We start from the raw sequence: 15884 nt of genomic DNA on the forward strand, positions 1-15884 counted from the left end.
TATTTATAAGCTTTTAACAATTTACAGTAAAACAACATAAGTAAGCTTTGAATACCACACAACAAATTATAAATTAAAATTTGTAAAACAAAAAGAAAAAAGCAGCATCCAGGTAAAGGTTTTAGCCTGTCTTTAGCGAAGATTAGCATGAAGAAAAACCAAGTGCCTCAGCTTTGAGGGGTTGATCCTCTTTCTCCTCTCTGTTAATATTTGCCCCGTTTTGGAGAAGTTTCTCTCTGAGGGGACAGATGTTGCGACAACACACAGCCAACACAAAATGGATGAAAATCCCTTGCAATCATTTTACCCAAAAATCTCGTCAATTGTGTTCTGTTGTACTGGTTTTATAGCTTTTTGCATAAAGTGGCTCATAGAGCTCTGGGTTGTACATGTAGGCAGTTGTGACATTGCAGCAGCAGCAACAGTTGCAGACACACTAGCACCTTCATTAATAGCTGGTTCCCTTGCTTGTCTTTTCGCTTCAAATTGTACTGATGGGTGGACATTTCTGATGTGCCTGTGCACGTTATTTGTGGAGCCTGATCTATGGGATGTTTTAACCTTGCACAGTCTAAACGCTGCCTTTGAACTATCAATTAAATTGAAATGAGTCCATATTTCACAGGGTTTCTGTGAAGGAATGATTCCGCTAGAAGTAGTAGTAGAACATTGTTAATGAATTTCATCTTGCTATGAGAACTATTGACACTAGTCTCTCTCCTGAAGATCTGCTGAAGTAGTTAAAACAAAGAGTGTAGGGTGAAGTTGGGGTCCTATTTCCTTTGAGTGATTAACAGCCCCCTGGCCGTCTTCTTTTGCGTCCCCCACATCGTAAAAGTCCCTGAAGGCTGTCAAGTGCCTTCGAAGAGTAAACCTAATCTCAAGATTTGTGGACCAGCAGATATTCTCTGTACTTTGTCAAAATGCCAAGATCGAACTTTGCTTGACTTTCTTTGTTTCAGATTTTTACATAAGGGGAAGGACTGCCCGCCCCTAATTAACATAATTAACATACTATGCCTATATGTAGGTGTGACTGATGTTGCTCGGGGCTTCCTGATGAAATCTGAGACTCACAGGAGCCCGAATCGATTTGTGTTGCGTTGTGATAAACTGAAGAAAAGACTACGTGGTGTTGGGTCTTCTTCCACCTTATAGAGAGATAAAAGAACCTGTAACCAAGGAAGGGCCAAGAGCAAATTGACAGTTCCCATTCCTCAACAGTTTCCTATCCATTATCTCACCTTTCCACTTTCCACCGTGTTGTTTGTTTCACTAACTAGCTCTCTCGTCTCCTCGTCTGTCTTGTTCGCGTGCTGCTCAGTTGTGCTGCTGTGTGTGTCTCTTCTCTAATACTGTAGTGATGTGTCGTTCGCGAACGAGCCGGCTCCCAGAGCCGGCTCTTTGAAGTGAACGATGGGAACCGGCTCCTCATTGAGAGCCGGAAGGGGAGGGTTACACACACACACACACACACACACACACACATACACACACACGGACACACGCACACACGGACACACGGACACACGGACACACACACGGACACACGGACACACACACGCACGCACGCACGCGCTGCAGTTTAGAGAAGGGGGAGGGGTTAGAGAAGAGACACAGCAGCACACTGAGCAGCACGCGAACAAGACAGACGAGGAGACGAGAGAGCTAGTTAGTGAAAAAAAAGAAACGGTGGAAAGTGGAAAGGTGAGAAAATGGATACTAGTCGAAGTGAAATATGGACTCATTTCAATTTAATTGATAGTTCAAAGGCAGCGTGTAGACCAGGTGTCACCAACATTTTTGAGGGTGAGAGCAACTTCACGTGTACCGATTGTGTGAAGGGCTACCAAATTGATACACGTCTGAAATAACATATTTGTCCAAAATACCTTCAATAATATGAGGATGGGTTATTTTTAATACTTGATGATTTAAATTGTCAGACTTTGATCGTGTTTCGAAATGTCTCACAGTACTGCCAATGTTTGCATTTTTAAATCATAATTTCTACTAGCAAATCACAATGTCCAGGCACTGGCGGGCTACTCAAGTGGTCTTCACGGGCTACCTGGTGCCCGCGGGCACCATGTTGGTGACCACTGGTGTAGACTGTGCAAGGTTAAAATATCCCATAGATCAGGCTCCACAAATAACCTGCACAGGCACATCAGAAATGTCCACCCATAAGTACAATTTGAAGAGAAAAGACAAGCAAGGGAACCAGCTATTAAGAAAGGTGCTAGTGCAGGGGTCACCAACCTTTTTGAAACCAAGAGCTACTTCTTGGGCACTGATTAATGTGAAGGGCTACCAGTTTGATACACACTTAAATAATTTGCCAGAAATAGCCAATTTGCTCAATTTACCTTTAACTCTATGTTATTATTAATAATTAATGATATTTATCTTTGTGAAAACACTGATCATGTTAATGATTTCTCACAACAAATATATAGAAACAGATAAATATCAATATGCAACACTTTATTTTTATATTTTTCAAACATTTGAAAATGATCACTTCTACAACAGTATTATGAAATCACAATATCCCATTTTAACTAGCTAGCCACTAACATTTTTTAACAAATCATGAATTACTTTGCACCATGTTTGTACAAATAATAACTCATGTAAAATACAAAAATCAACTCTCAAATTTTTAAATAAATCATGTCACACTTTGAACTGGACACCAAATCTGTTATCTGTTTCTATGTCAATTAGTGGGAAGCCTGGCATTGCATGCTGTTAACCAGTGTGTTGTACTCTGGTGTGTAACTTGACACTGCAACTCTGAGTGAGTCTTGCAGATGTGCATCAGTGAGGCGTGTTCTGTGTTTGTTTTTAATGAAGTTCATGTCAGAAAAGGCTGATTCACAAAGATAAGTTGAACCAAACAGGCTTGCAACCTTCATAGCTGCTGCGCATACACCACTGTACTTTTCTGTGTCAAGAAGGCACCAAAAGTTTGGTGCAGCCTGATGGGCTTTGAGGTGGAGGTCATTTTGCAGTGTTACAATTTCAATCTCCACCTGTTCAGCATCCAGGCTGAATGTTGCACTTAACTGCTCAGCAATACATGATATGTCCACGTTCATGAAAGGGTTAGAAATGAACGACACACATGGCTCAAGCTGATCCAGGTCACAAAACCTGTTCTCAAACTCTTGACCAACTCTGTTTATGACCTGAGAGTACTTTTCTGCAACTTTGTCAAAAGCCTCAGATGCAGAAGCATTGTCTTTCAGCACCATCTGCACAGAGGGAAAGTGCAGCACTTTTTTTCTCTGTAAATGCACAGAGAAAAGGCTCATCTTGGCTTTAAATGCATTTAAAGCACTTATCATATCGGCAACAGTCTTACCTTTGCCTTGCAGCTCACAGTTCAAACTGTTCAGTTTCCCAGTAATGTCCGTTAAAAATGCAAGGTCAAGTATCCACTCAGTGTCCTCCAGCAGCACGGTGTCCTCACCCCTGGACTGCATGAACTCTTTGATTTCACCCAAAAGTGACAAAAAACGTTGCAAAATTCGTCCCCTGCTAAGCCATCGGATTTCTGTGTGCAGTAACAGGTCACCATATTCAGCTGACAGGTCCTCCAAAAGTACCTTGAATGTTCTGTGCTGTTTAGCTCTGGAGCGGATGCTGTTTATGATCTTCACGACGGGTGTCATTACGTGCTCAAAGCAGATCACTTTTGCACATAAGGCCTGCTGGTGTATGATGCAGTGGTACTGCAGAAAGTTTGGGAACTCTGGGTCAGCTTTACAGTGAGCAACGAATCCTGTGTGTCGGCCAATCATAGCAGGAGCTCCATCCGTAGTCACTGATACCAGCTTTTCCAGCGGCACCTTTTTTTCCACCAAAAACTCCTTCACTGCGTCATAAATGTCAACTCCTCTCGTAGTTGTCTTCAGGGGCAGTAGTGTCAGAAGTTCTTCTTTTGTGGAGAAATCATCAAACACCATCCGGATAAAGACCATCAGCTGAGCCGTACTGCTGTCGTCCACCGACTCGTCACACTGGATGCTGAACCACCGGCACCTCACCAGATCACGGTCCAGCTGGTCGGCCAAGTTCCCAGACATCATCGACACTCTTCTTACGATTGTAGTTGCCCCGAGTTGAACATTGGAGAGACTGGAGAGTACATCGGTTCCATACTTCTCGTCTTCAAGCACAGTTTTAGCAATTATCATCATTACTTCTTTGACAACATCCCCGTCTGTAAATGCCTTCTTTTTCTCAATCAAGAATTGCGTAGCTCTAAACGAGGCTTCGGTTGCTTTTTGGGAGTTTTTAACCGGTCTAGTGAAAAAAGACTGCCGTTTGCACAAAGCAGCCTTTAACTCACGGGCTTTCTCTGCTCGCAGTGCGCTGCCCGGTGGGTAGTTAGCGTCGTAACTTGTGTGACACGTAGTGAAATGTCTCTCCACATTGTGCCGCTTTGCTACCGCCACAGTTGCCCCGCAAATGAGACACACGCAGGATCCTTTCACAGCGGTAAAAAAAAACTCTCCCTCCCATTCGTCGTGAAAATGTTATGTTTTCTTTCTTTTTTCTGCCATTTTTTGGGGTAACTCTTCTCCTCAGTTTCGTTGCGTCTGCTAGCTTGTTTGTATGAGCGCAACAAACGCTATGAACTATACTAGGTCAGAGTTCATTTATATTAAACACAAAAACATTTTAAATTTTAAGTGTTTTTATATATATGTTGTCATTTGTAAGTTACATGCAAGTCTGATTTAAACAACAATAGCAAAAAATAAAATAAAATAAAAAATAGAGACAGCTCACTGGTAAGTGCTGCTATTTGATCTATTTTTAGAACAGGCCTGCGGGCGACTCATCTAGTCCTTACGGGCGACCTGGTGCCCGCGGGCACCGCGTTGGTGATGTCTGTGCTAGTGTGTCTGCAACTGTTGCTGCTGCTGCAATGTCACAACTGCCTAGATGTACAACCCAGAGCTCTATGAGCCACTATGCAAAAAGCTATAAAACCAGCAAAACAGAACACAATTGACGAGGAACTGGGTAAAATGATTGCAAGGGATTTTCATCCATTTTGTGTTGGCTGTGTGTTGTCGCAACATCTGTCCCCTCAGAGAGAATCTTCTCCAAAACAGGGCAAATATTAACAGAGAGGAGAAACAGGATCAACCCCTCAAAGCTGAGGCACTTGGTTTTTCTTCATGCCAATCTTCGCTAAAGACAAGCTAAAACCTTTACCTGGATGCTGCTTTTTTTCTTTTTGTTTTACAAATTTTAATTTATAATTTGTTGTGTGGTGTTCAAAGCGTACTTATATTTTACTGTAAATAGTTAAAAGCTTATAAATATACACATTCAGAGATTGGAACTTTTTGACGACCTTGTTTTGAGATGGTTCTTTGTACTTTGTTTTTATTTTTGTTGCACTCTATGTTGCGTATGTTCAGAAGAATATAAATAAATCCATATAAATAATAAATATTTGATATAATGTCTTTTTTTTTGCATTAGTACTTCGTTTTACACATAATATTATACATAACACATAATAACACATATTGTGTTATGTGTTATTTACACATAACACAAAAATAACGTAAGAGTTTACGTTATTTTTGATATGAAATTAATTTAAGCAACAAAAAAACTGAGGAGCCATTTGGGAGCCGAAAGGCCGGCTCTTTTTAGGGAGCCGATCCAAAAGAGCCAGTTCTCTAAAAGGAGCCGGAATTCCCATCACTATTCTCTAACCCCTGCCCTTCTCTAAACTGCAGCCCGTGTGTGTGTCGCCCTCCCCTTCCGGCTCCTAATGAGGATCCGGCTCCCATCGTTGACTTCAAAGAGCCGGCTCTGGGAGCCGGCTTGTTCGCGAACAACACATCACTAGAATGAACTGGTTGTCCGTGACACGCTAGAAAATGGGTGTGTTACATTATGTTGGTTATTAAAAACGTTAACAATTAGATGGCGCGTCTCGGAGGTGGAAAAACCACGCGTCTGTCTGTGTTATTAAAATAATTCCCCCCAACACCTATTTGAATACAATGCGTAACTAATAGGGCGTGTTGTTATCCTCTTTGTACTGTACGTAGTTATATTTATTCACGTGTGGCACAGTAAAACACAATAATAAACAGAAAACGTCGCTTCTACCATTCAGCGGGTCACCTCACCTCAACTTTGTTTCTAGCCGGGCATATTTTTATTGCACAACAAACATGGCAACCCCCGGTAGGCGCGCATGCCTGCAATTCCTAATACATCTTGCTCAAGATAACTTGGACTTCAGGTTACCGGTAAATGGATTAACTGGCATTAATTCCACCCTGCTGTTTTCGTGAGAGACAATACATATATTGTCAGAATATTAGTGGAGCCAAAGACGACATCATGACTGTCCTGTCTTATGTGATCTGGCCGCTAATGCAATCAGAAGATTTTCGGCAAGGGTTGAATGAAGGCTTTGATGATCGGTGACTGTGTGATAACATGAAAAATTAGGCTATTAGTAAACCACATCAATCTTGTTAGCTTATGATTCAGCTGTTGTAAATCGTTGTTTTTTGTCATTTAAATCGGCGATCTTTTGCCTACTGTATGAAAGTATACGCCTTAGTTTGCCCAAATGATAGTTGCATTTATTTTAATAACGGTAACAGTAATTGTATCCTCGTGAAGCAGGATCTAAACTGTCACCTTTCATAGTACTGATTTGCTTCATTGCCACGAATAATTCGTCTCGCTACTGGTGCCAGGGCGAAGAGTGGGACTCATTTTCAGCCTTGTAGTTTCAGGGCTCAGACGAGCACCCCAGTTCATTCTTAAATGGAGAGACACAATTTTACACGTATTACTGCATCAATATAAAATAGCTTGAATTTCCCTCTAACGAGATTCATATAGCATTTATATTAGCAAATAGTTATAATTGGCAAAAGGACAAATCTGGACCACGAGGCAAGGCACATTTACTAAACGCTGTTAAGCACACAAGATTAAGACACCTAACACTGCACTTCCTGTTAATGCTCTGACTTTGAAAGCTATACAGTATACACACCACTTCTGGTGCGTTATTTAGCCTGCTGACAAGAACTTTAGATAGCAACTGCAATTGTAGGAGGCTTTCCCATTATGCTTTGTTGTCATTGCAAGTAGCACCCGTTACAGGGTTATTTTTATTCAAACAGGATGTAAGATAGTTAGGTGTTGGATCTAGTTAGTGTTAAAATCTGAAAATACTCATAAATTAAGTCAAATTGCCCATCCCTGGTGTACATTGAGTCCGGCCAGTGGGAATTTGCCAGAATGTAATTTTTTCCCATTCTGAGCCTGACTCGTGCAACAACACTTCTAAAAGGCCTGTATATGTAAAAACTAGAGCTGTCAGTTTAGTGCGTTTTTATTGGCATTAATTAAAATGAATTTTAACGGGATTAATTTTTTTCTCGCGAGATTAACGCGGCACACGTCACAAGCGTCACAAGCGATGTTACGTTGCTCTATAAATACACCAGAACAAAACAACAAGCGAGCTGCAGAAGTCCACGCCCATGTCTGTTTTGCCAGCCACGGCAGCACGAGACACCGAAAACGGATACTTAAAAGAGTTTATGAATGGAAAGTTTACTTTTAAAAAGTTGCCCGATTGCTCCACTGACCATACCAAAGTTATCTGTTCTTCTGTCTCTCTGTATCATACAGGTATACAATGTATGCCACTGACACGATTGTTACTTGTTTGGAACTATTTTGTGTGGAAGGTTACAGTGTTCTGCGTCCATATAAATAGAGCGGGTGGAGCTTCTCTGTTTGTCTGACAGTGGTAGCGACCTAGTGAAAATAAAACGTCTCCAGTGTTGTCATCGAACCAAGTGTCATTCGAAATGAGGTCTACACAAAAACCGTAGAGAGACTTCCGCACAAGAAGGACCAACACAATCAACATAGCCTGACTGTGTTAGGGGGAGTGAAACCCCCCCTCCCCGCCCCCTTTCAGAATGGTTTGCCCCAGCAGCATGGGGGAAGTGCGTGCGCTTTTTTGTACGGCGGGCAGTTTTGAATACAGCGGCACATAATGAACACTGGTGTCTGGTGTTTCGTTATTCTTCAACAAACATACAGAAACAGACTGCTGTGTTCAAAGCAAACTTGAGAAAAACGAAGTATGCAACCATGGTTTAAATGCACTATAGGCTGAGTACTAGTTTACTTTAGATGTGCACTTAATAATGTTATATTGCTCTGTTTTCATTTATTGTTTTCACTGTTGTTGATGGAGAGTAATATTGTGTGAGAGATTATGTGTGAATAACTGCTCCAAGTGAAAATTGTTCATGTAAAATTGAAAATCGATATTGTTATTTCAGTAAATATTTGCATTTGGCACATATAAAACTGATTCATGATTCTATGTTGATGAGAGCATTAAAATGGGGGAAAAATAGGACAAAAAATGTAAAAGGAAATTCAGAAACGATAAAAAATGTGTGAGTAATCACGATTAATTTTTTAGTCCATTTGAGTTAATTATGACAGTTGCATTTTAATAAGATTAAATAATTTAATCGTTTGACAGCTCTAGAAATAACTATTCATGTGTTCATGTCTGCAGGAAATCGAGGCTCTGCTGGCTCTCAGAGGAAAAAGTTTCAATCCTGGGGAGAACTTTAAAGAAAAGGTAACAACAGTTTTTTTTTTTTTTATGAAGAAAGGGCTTCAGGGATTTTCTTCCAGTTCGATAGCATTACCAGTGCTGATGATCTCTTACCAGATGTTATTTTTCTGTCCATGTATTATTACACAAAATGCAAATTACCAAAGATGGGCAGTTTAACCTATTTTGCTTGCCCGTCCTCCATCCTCCATCCTCCATCCGCGACCTGGGCACCCTTCCATCATCGCCCCTCCGTCCTTATTCGTAAAATAATCGTAATCCGTCCTCATCTGTTGTCATTCTTTTAAAGAGCTTCCACCCTTATATTTCACCAGTCCGTCCCCCCCGTGCTTTGCGACGCTCACTCAAATCCCTGTTTGAGTCGAGTAAGACGAAGTAAAAAAAAGTGTACATCAGACTAGCACATATTTTAATTTATTGTGAAACAGCGTGGACCACTTTACATACAAAAATGATAACTTATGAACAACGTAGATAACTTTACACACAACCCACCCACCTCCTTTTTTTCATGTTCTGTCCCTATCGCAAACTAACCCTTGTAGTTGGGTTAGCTCAGGGGTTGGCAACCTGTGGCTCTGGAGCCACATGCGACTCTTTTGCGCCACCCTAGTAGCTCCCTGGAGCTTTTTCAAAAAAGTTTGAAAATGAGAAAGAAGGAGGAGGTATTTATTTAATCCATCAGATTGAAATAATTCCGAATGAAGATCTCTGGTTCCGTGTTAACATGTGATGTGATCTTTTTCTGTTCCGCCGTTGACGTGCTCCACTCCATTAACCAGAGCAGCCATGCTACAGCTGTGCGACAGGCCAATAATATACTACCATGGCTCCATGTAAACCCGGCTATAGAGACTGACAATTAGTAGGTGCCCTGTGATTGACTGATGGATGAACAGTCCCTCAGTGATAGTTTTACAGTTTAACCCATCGAGTCCCAGGGACTCGCTGATCAAAAAAGTATGGGTCCCATTATGCAATTAGAGAGTCCCAAATTTCAAATTCTGAAATGGTCTACTTATTCAATTGCATATGATAATAACACAAACAACAACTATATACATTCATAATAGGTTTATTTCTTTGAAACAAATGCTGCAAAAATGTAAATAATTCAGGCATACAAGATTTGCTGAGAAATAGGTTCTTATTTCATCCCATTGTTCAGTCTTTGAGTTCATAAATTCTCCTCTCTTTACTCTGCTTTCAATGATGCAAGGTTTTCTCAAAGTCAACTTATTATCGCAAAAAAAACCATCCAACTTTAGCTGCTTCCTCTGTGATAGCTCCACAATAAACAGTCGCAACACTTGTTCGCAACACTTGTTTTAACGTTACATAACTTGGCAATTGTATGCTTTCCGCGAGGTTGAAGGCCGATCTCGCCAATGTCGTCTCGCGAGAATGGAAATCTCGTCACGCGAGATTACTTAACGTGATATCAAAACAACAATAGCGGCGATTGTCAAACTGCGACACTGCGTTGCTGGAAAAAAAAAGATGTACCATCGTTTTTTTTGTTTTGTTTTGACTGAGAAATTTCCTTGCATCCCAAAAATTATTTGGAACTGTGCGTCCCGCGGGAAAATTATGCGTCTAGGACGCGGGACGCAGAGTTAACGAGATGACTGGTCCCTGGGATAGGCTCCAGCATCCATGAACCTGAACAAAATTATCTAATACAAATGATACAAAACAGCCAAAGATTTCATTTTAAGCTAACGGTATTTTAACTCTCTTCAAGTGTCCTTTCTGGTGTCTGAAGGATTTGACAGAGGACGATGTCTGCTGCATCATGGCCCGATCTGTTTGTGCAAAGTAAGAATTTTTATGCTAATTTTTATATATTTGACTGCAAAAATTGCGCGGATTCCAATGTTTTCGTGTACAGTAATCCCTCATTTATCGCGGTTAATAGGGACCAAAACCACCCGCGATAAACAAAAATCCACGAAGTAGCGACCAATTAACATATACTGGTTAAAAAAAAAAAGAATGTTTTTTTTCCGCAAACAGTCCGTGAGAAGCTGCAAAACAACAGCGAGTCACAGAGCAACATATACAGTACTGTACTCCATGTATATGAAAAAAAAAATGAATATGTTTGAAAAAATCCGCGATGCACCGAATCTGCGATAAACAAACCGCGAAATAGCGAGGGATCACTGTATTGCCACTTATGAGGTCTATTTTTTGGCGTGTCGTGCACACTGATATTTGAAATTGTTACTAAACAGATCTGCGTTTGAACTGTGGGGCCACGGACGAAACCACAGTGAGCTCAGAACATCCTTGCTGAATTACCCAGCAGAACAGATGGTTAGTGATACTAAGTTTTGTTCTGTCATGTGAAACACACTTTACAGTTCGACTAAAATAAAAATTTTCTGCCTTACCTTTGCAGTTGCCGTTTTTGCATAAAGACTCAACATACAGAATAAATGTTTACACCTTCAACAAAACCCTGGATTTCACAGAGAGAATTAAACGTATTGATGTAAGTGTTTGAAATCTGAAAGTACTTTTGAATTAAGTAATTTGCATTTCAATCAACTTGTGCATCGATTCACCCAACCAACCTCATGCTTTGTTCTGCAATAACGCCAGTGCAATCTACCGTAATAAGATAAGATATCCTTTATTCGTCCCACACTGGGGAAATTTACATTTAATTTTAATATAGTTTAATACTGTACAGTGGTTCTTAACCTGGGTTCGATTGAACCCTAGGGGTTCGGTGAATCGGTCCCAGGGTTTCGACGGAGCCTCTGCCATGGAGGTTAAGACACACTCGACTCAACACGTCAGTTACATGTGACGGGCCCGGTTGGCCATCACTGGCTGGTTCATTTTGTGCACAATTTTAAAAAACGTCTCCTTTTGACTTGAAATTTTATTTGTTTTTTTTTCTATTTTTAATAAATGTGCTTTTTTATGTCTTTGTAAAAAAAAAAAATCCAATTTCAAATGAAGTGCTCGGTCAATGTGCATATGAGCTGGTTGGGTTCGAACCATACAATACGTCTCATACAAAATCTAACAAAAAAAAGAAGAAAAATCCTGCATATAAAGGGTTCAATGTTAACTGGTGATCGGGCCCCCTGAAGTTCACTAATGGAGGGCCGACTGGGCTCCCAGTACAAATTTCTAGGGCTTGACCAAATAATTGGCCAATTGTTTGTACTTTCATGTATTCTAACCATTTACAGCCTTTGAAGGATTCAAGTATTTTCCTAATTTGTTAAACAACAAAATATAAGTGTGGTTCTCACTATTAACTATGACATGTATTAATTGATTAGGTATTCAAAGTGACATGTCATTCAAGCCTACTTACAGCATTGCAACTATTGTGAAGGAATTGACCCGGATGCCACTATTTTACGAACAACTTAGAGTCTTGGTTTGGTAAAAATAAACAAACAAACAAACAAAAAATGTTAAATATGACACATTCAACTAGTGAAACGCAAACACACATTTGACCAGGATTATCCTTATAACGGCATGAAGTAAATGCATTGTACCATGCAATGCATTCTGGGAGCCATAGATATGCAAAAGTGGTTGATGTGACACATCTGTAAGGAGACCTGAAAGCGTTTCTATGAGTCCCATTTTCGTGGCAATCACAAACCAAAAATCAAGGATGCATTTTTCAATCGCACACATTTTGGTGTTGACCAAAAAAAAAAAAAGGAAGTGAGGTAAAGAGCTGTGAGAAAATGACCAAGTTCAGATTTATTTAAATTTACCAGTAATAACCTCTAAGTTTCTAACCCACCTGTTCAACCGGGCTTTTCTTTAATTCTATATTGCCTCCTTTGTTGTTTTCTGATATACCCAGATAATACTCAGACAGACCATCCGTTTTAATCAAGTGATGTGGCATTCAAGGAAATTACAACAGTTACTTTTTTTTTAAGATAAGTTTTTAAATTTCATTTTATTAGAAGTGTGGGTGTATGTCAAGTTAAAGTAACTATTGTTTCTACAGGCAATGGATTACCTTCCATTTGAGGGTCTTGTAAGTCTCAAGAGCCCTCAGCACGTATTCTGCTTGTTGGAAGATTACGGCACGGACCCAAACAACATCCCTCAGCATCCACATTGCATTTATTTTGGCCGATGGGTGAGAAACTGGACAGATTGCACTGCAAATTACATATATCTTTGAACAGGAACCCAGAGCAGGAATAGTGATGTAAAGAAGAGCTTAAAATTGTGCTGATGATACACATGTTTAACAATGAAAAGAGCATCTTTGTCATTCCTATGACAAATGTGGATATGTGTTAAGGATTTCCCAGAAAGTGGTTATTTCCGTGATGTTATTTTGCAAATACCGGGATCATGTTAGTTTGGTTTATTTTTCTTTCGTACAATTATATAATTTATCAAAACATGGTCACCACGGGGCGGCACGATGATTGATTGGTTAGCACATCCACCTCACAGTGCAGCGTTTCAGGGTTCGATTACGGCTCCGGCCTTCCTGTGTGGAGTTTGCATGTTCTCCCCGTGTACTCCAGGTTTCCGCCCACATTTCAAAAACATGCATGGGAGGTTAATGGAACACTCGAAATTGCCCCTAGGTGTGATTGTGAGTGCTTGAACTTGAACTGCGATTGACGGGCAACCAGTTCAGGGTGTACCGCGCCTACTGCCCGAAGACAGTTGGGATGGGCTCCAGCAGCCCCGCGGTCCTCAGGAGGATAAGCGGTTTAGAAAATGGATGGATTGAGGGGTGGTCACTGCAATGGTTTAAGAATACATGACCCTACACGCTGGCAGATGGAGTTTAGGAGCTAAAATGATTGTCACCAGTAAAGTCACGCAAATGAATTGAATAGTAGCTTTTGAATGTGCAAAAGTGCTTTTCATCTTTTTGCCATACCACTTATGATTAACCTCCACACAGATAGCGGATGGTCAGCGTGAATTGATTCGTTCTCACAGTGTGAAGAACAGACACTTCATCGGAAACACCAGTATGGATGCAGGCCTCTCCTTCATAATGGCCAACCATGCCAAGGTCAAAGAACATGATCTTGTCTGTGACCCGTTTGTCGGGACTGGTGAGTTAGTTTGCTTCTGTATTTCTTTCATGCACATGCAGACTCGTAGCTTGATAAATATTATTATTAATTAATGTAACAATGAGTCGATCAATCAGTTTATTTAAAGTACAATATCACCATGTGACTGTAACTATTTGTTCTAGTCCGGATTCTCGCGGCTGAATTTTGAACGAGCTGAAGACATCTCGTGGCGTAGTTAGGGAGGCTTGAAAAAAGAACATTCCTCGAATCCAGTCTGAAGACACAAGAGAAAGCAGAACATCTTGGCATTTCGCAACAATAAAACAGGGCGGATTTTAACTACACTACGCAGATGAGAAAGTGCTGTCTTCGTGAGTTCTCGGATACGAGAGTTGGATCAAAAGTAACTCCCAGCTATTTTATATGAGTGCTTGCAGAAATCCTTCATCCATCAATATTAAAAGATAAACCCTCATACAGGTGTTTGTAGTTTGAAGGCGTAATCACTACCAAGTTTGTTTTTTGTGTTAACATCAGAAAATTACGACGCATCCAACTTGTAATGTAACCGTCTCTTGATTCCAGATTCGGGAGGTGTCATTTGGCATGTTAATCTGCATATTGTCAGCATAACAATGGTAATTAAAACCATGTTCTGAAATAACCTTAACCAAAGGGAGTGTGTGAATGCAAAGCAATGGGGGGCAAAGACAGATCCCTGTGGCACACGTGAGATGACTGCAGAATATTTTGACAAACAATTATTAAAACCAACACGCTGGGTTCCGTTAGATAACATGAGAACTAGGAGAGGGCCTGCCCATGTACACCAACACAGTGTTCCAACTGATCAAAAGCGGCACCTAAATCAAGAAGTTGGACCAGAGATGCTTGACCCAGTGTCTGCAATGATTAGCAAGTCATTGACAAATCTCGTCAGGCCAGTTTCAGTAGAATGACAGGAGCGGAAGTCGGATTGAGCATTATCAAAGAGATTGTTGATACACAGATCGGCAGTCAACCGTAACATTCTCATTTGGAAAAATCCAAAGCCATTCAAGTATTTTGATGACAGCTTTTTGAATGAAATGGTGCTCTTTTCATTTGTTAAAGGAAGCCTATTGGTTGCTTGTTCTCATTTTGGAGCCTACGTGTGTGGATCAGATATTGATTACAACACCATCCATGGCAAAGGTACATTTTTTTTCGGCCATAATCATAGTTTTAGTCATTCTTTATGTTAATTAAAATGTGGAAATGTTCTGATTGGTCAAAGTAGCAATAAGACACAAGGTCTGAATTTGGGGATCATTCAACTGCATCAAGCGTTAGTTTCTTTTTTTTTTTCCCTCCCCCCAGGAAGGTCCAGCCGCAAAGATCAAAAGTGGCGAGGACCAGATGAGAACATCCGAGCCAACCTGCGACAGTACGGAACAGAGAAACTGTATGTGGATGTGATGGTTTCTGATGCATCCAAGCCTGTGTGGAGGGAGACCGTTCTCTTTGATGCCATCATTACCGATCGTATGTTTATTTGTCATCATGGTATTTGTGTAATTTTTCATAAATTGTCATTTGCTGCTACACATTCAACGTTCGTAAGCATCCATACTTATTTTACACTCGTTGAAACTTGTAGAAATCGATGATTTTAACTCTGTTGTGAATCTATTTTGTAATTTTATATAACTATTGTTTCTAAAAATCTTGGTGTTACTTGTTTGTTTGTCTCTTGTGGTCAGCTCCATATGGCATACGCGAGTCCACAAGGAGAACAGGCTCCCACAAAGAAACTACAAAATGTGTGGATGGCGTGTAAGTTCATTTGATCGTCTACCACCAAATAGGTAAAGGGAAAGCATTACAGGAAAATGCTCAATATTTTTTTCATCCTAGCTATGCCGAGTCGCACGTGGCTGTATCCCAGTCCTACCACCTGAGTGAAATATTGACCGACATGCTGAACTTCTCAGCACATCGCCTCGTCATGGGAGGGAGGCTGGTCTACTGGTTGCCTGTTTATAGACCAGAGTGAGTAAACATGTATGCCATGATTGAATAATAGGACGGAGCACTTCACTCTTCAGTGATGTTAACCATTTTGTCAAATGGAGAACCATTGTTAAATTGCCACAGTATTGGACCAGGAACATCTCAGAAATGAGAGT

General features: G+C 40.6%; 1 protein-coding gene across 2 annotated transcripts in view; it reads left to right on the forward strand.

Moving 5' to 3' along the window:
• The first annotated feature begins 6178 nt into the window (after positions 1 to 6178).
• trmt11 (tRNA methyltransferase 11 homolog) overlaps positions 6179 to 15884 on the forward strand; it is a 28656-nt gene continuing 18950 nt past the window's right edge. The window contains exons 1-11 of one of the 2 annotated variants that reach the window (XM_052064764.1): positions 6179 to 6293; positions 8612 to 8677; positions 10419 to 10492; positions 10912 to 10993; positions 11079 to 11171; positions 12672 to 12806; positions 13596 to 13752; positions 14830 to 14910; positions 15076 to 15240; positions 15459 to 15531; positions 15613 to 15747. In XM_052064764.1, coding sequence (XP_051920724.1) covers positions 6216 to 6293; positions 8612 to 8677; positions 10419 to 10492; positions 10912 to 10993; positions 11079 to 11171; positions 12672 to 12806; positions 13596 to 13752; positions 14830 to 14910; positions 15076 to 15240; positions 15459 to 15531; positions 15613 to 15747 — 1139 coding nt within the window. In that variant the 5' untranslated portion in view covers positions 6179 to 6215. The remainder of the gene's footprint in view (positions 6294 to 8611; positions 8678 to 10418; positions 10493 to 10911; positions 10994 to 11078; positions 11172 to 12671; positions 12807 to 13595; positions 13753 to 14829; positions 14911 to 15075; positions 15241 to 15458; positions 15532 to 15612; positions 15748 to 15884) is intronic. The other variant, XM_052064765.1, reaches the window with a different exon arrangement.

The sequence above is a fragment of the Hippocampus zosterae genome, chromosome 5, assembly GCF_025434085.1.
Source record: "Hippocampus zosterae strain Florida chromosome 5, ASM2543408v3, whole genome shotgun sequence".
Taxonomy (NCBI): Eukaryota; Metazoa; Chordata; class Actinopteri; order Syngnathiformes; family Syngnathidae; genus Hippocampus; species Hippocampus zosterae.